The sequence below is a fragment of the Parus major genome, chromosome 10 (genome assembly GCF_001522545.3).
Source record: "Parus major isolate Abel chromosome 10, Parus_major1.1, whole genome shotgun sequence".
NCBI lineage: Eukaryota > Metazoa > Chordata > Aves > Passeriformes > Paridae > Parus > Parus major.
Genome location: NC_031779.1, coordinates 19,517,788 through 19,520,885, shown reverse-complemented (window position 1 = coordinate 19,520,885; position 3,098 = coordinate 19,517,788). Strand labels below are relative to the sequence as shown.

At 56.9% G+C, this 3,098-nt stretch overlaps 1 protein-coding gene across 1 annotated transcript in view; it reads right to left on the bottom strand.

Moving 5' to 3' along the window:
- Nucleotides 1-940: 940 nt before the first annotated feature.
- The window catches only part of ADAMTS7 (ADAM metallopeptidase with thrombospondin type 1 motif 7), a gene marked incomplete at its 5' end in the record, with an annotated part of 34,911 nt that continues 32,753 nt past the window's right edge, over nucleotides 941-3,098 (bottom strand). Inside the window, one exon of the mRNA XM_015638426.3 lies at nucleotides 941-2,811. Coding sequence (XP_015493912.1) covers nucleotides 2,648-2,811 — 164 coding nt within the window. The remainder of the gene's footprint in view (nucleotides 2,812-3,098) is intronic.

The window sequence follows — 3,098 nt, the reverse complement described above, 5'->3', positions numbered from 1 at the left end:
GGTGAAAGCCGTTCCCTACCGGAGCAGCTGGCAGGGATCAGCTGCCAATTAAAATCCAAACAAAAAGATAAAGCAGTGACATTTCTCAAATCCTCCCCTTGCTGTCCTGCCCCTCTGTGCTGTGGGGACCCCGTGAGCCCTTTCTGAGCAGCACCAGGAGCTTTCAAGAACAAGAAGAAATAAATCCCTTTCCTGTTGTTAGGGACAGGTGGGAGCTGAGCTGTTCCTGGCCCCGCTGCCTGCCCAGCTTGGATCCGTGCCCCTCCCTGTGCAGCTGATGAAGGAGCGATGACCTTTGGCTCCCTGGGAATTAAAACCCCCCGGCTGAGGCCACCTGGGCTGGACAGAGGGCCCTGGTGAGGGCTGAGAGCTGGAACACCACAGGTGCTCTGCCAGGAGGATCTGAGACACAAACAAGCTCCTCCAGCAGCAGCTGCTGCTTCCCAACGAGCTCCTCTTCCTTCCTGTCTCCAGCATGGAAATGTCTGGCAGTGACCGAGGCAGGCACAGAGCTCTGACTGCTGATCTGAAGCCAAAAGGCCCTCTCAGAGTCCTCCAGGACATCATGGAATGGTTTGGGTGGGAAGGGACCTTAAGGCCCATCCAGTCCCACCCCCTGCCACGGGGAGGAACTGGATGGGCTTTAAGGTCCCTTCGAGGTCCCTTCCCACCCAAACCATTCCATGATCCTATTTCAAGCATCTTTTGATCCCTGAGCCCTTTCCTCCTTTCGCCCCGCTGCAGCAGCTCTGTCTGAATAACATCCTGCTTGTGCTGGGACAATAACAGCATCTTCAGAAGAAGGAAAAAGACATTTCTGTGTCCCATCCAACCCTGTCCCGTCAGGGGGAAGCCATTCCCCCTTCTGAGGCCCTTGTGAAGAGCCTCTCTGCAGAGACCCTCACTGGAGGTGTCTCACTGCAAGAAAATACTGCAGATATTTAAGCCAGATGTGTTTTATTGTCACTGATGAAGCAGTTTCTGTGCTGGTGGGAGGCCTGGCTCGTTATGTGGCCAGGAACAGCCTGGTGTCCCACAGGAGGGATTATCCCGTGCCCTCAGCCGGGCACAGATGGGACCCTGCACGTGGAAAGGCCCTGCAGGAGAGGCTCACCAGATCCTGTGCCACAAATAAATTGATTTGCAGACCTGATTTACCCCATCAACCCGGCTCATGTTTTAATCAGCAAATCCCAGTTGCAAACGGCAGCTGTGAATGATTTTCGTGTGCAAACTGATGGTTCCTTCCTGCTGCCAGCGCCTGAACCATCTCCAATTAACTGAAAACCTTCAGCATTCCCCATGGGGAAGAGAAAATGTGAAACCCACCTGTTTCCTTCAGTAACTGTTTAATTTAACACACTCGTGAGCCGTGAGAGCCCAGCACAAGGGCTGGCCCTTTGCAGTCCTGGGAGGGAGACAGGCTGGGGACAGGGAAACCAGGACTGGACACGGCTTCTTGGACCATAAAAACTGACACCACCACCTTGGAACGGAATAAAGCACAAATGGTGAAGTCATGGCTTGTGTTTTACATACAAATCACACACAGGAGTTTCCCCCTTGCACTGAGAGCTGCTCCCGACAGCCCTGGATGCACCTGGAGCTCTGCAGGCCGGGATGGGCTCCAGCCTGACTGCCCAGCACAGGCAGCATGGCCCTTCAAGGTCCCCCAGCTCTGGGGCATCCTCCACAGCCTGAATAGGGAGAGGAATTCCTACCTAAACACTCCTGCCCTCCTCCAGAGACCAACCTGCCAGCAAACCCGCCCTGGGACGGGCAGGGATTCATTCCCACAGCGCTCCGCGAGCCGGCGGCAGGGGCTGGGCCTCAGAGGAAATTGGATATTCTAGTTAAAAATCAGCTAACCTTAACAGAGGAGAATCTAGATAAGCAGGGAAAAAAAAAAGGGTTCAGCCTGTAGGGGCACAGAAAAACATCTTAACCAAGCATTACAGTGCTACACATCCAGAAATGTGGATTTCAGCAGGGGCTGAGCGCTTGGCTCCCAGCAGGGAGGGGATGTGCCACAGCTTCCCTCTCCTGCCCAAATGCACACAAGGGAATCAGCTGGTGGCCTCCAAACCTCGGCATCCCTGTGGTGCCCTCTGCTCCAGGGGGACACAGCAGTGGGGAGACAGGGTAGGAGCCCTGCACGCCCCAACTGAAGCTGAAACTTTATTCCTCTGCCCTGTCTCCACTTCTTAAATTAAATCTGTTCAGCTTCAGTGCGTAAACATTTTAATGAAAATGGCAGGAATGGGTTGCCAGCTTCAAGGATAAAAAATCCCTTCAAGAATAAAAAAAAAACCCCACAAATCCCTACCCCAAAGGGTCGGCAGAGCCGGTGGAATGCTGGATGCTCACCTCAGAAATACAAAAAAATAATAAAAGTCAAGGTTTGTGCTGGCCAGCCAACACCTCCGAGAGGCTGCACATGTCGAATGATAGCACCATAAGCGTTTCTGGGAGCCGTTCCCCGAATTCTTGCTGCTTCCAGCTGCCCTTTCCCCTGTGTGACCGCACAGGAGCGTGGGGAGCAGCGGGAGCCGCAGCCCAGCCCCGCCGCTGGTTGAGCACCGGGAGAGAGCAGCAGGGCCTGGGAGCCGGGGCTGGCCCCGAGGAGCCCCGAGCTGGGCCAGCGCTGTCACCTCCGGGAGAGCCGCTGGTGGCCGCGGCCGGGGGCCAGCAGCCCGTGCTGGTGGCAGCTGTGGCAGCACTGGGCGCTCACCGTGGGCAGCTGGCACCGGCCCAGCAGCCGCAGCGTCCGGCAGAAGGCGAAGCTCAGGCGGTCGCGCTCGCAGGGCGCACCTGGAGGGGAGGCAGAGCACAGGAGGCTGTCAGTGCCACCACGGCCGTCGGCTGTCTGATGTGACAACGTGGCAGGATATGATCCTTCCGGGCCCTTCCATCCCAAACCATCCCAGGACTCTGTGGGAGCTGGCACCGCCTGGAGGGGCACGGACAGAGCTCCCCCAGCTCAGAGCCCTCCTGTGCCCGGGCACCCACCCGGCAGAAACTGCACCTGTGCTGCTGCCAGCAGCTCCAGAACATCTCCCCAGGGCTCCAGGAACCCCTGTGCTGCTGCCAGCAGCTCC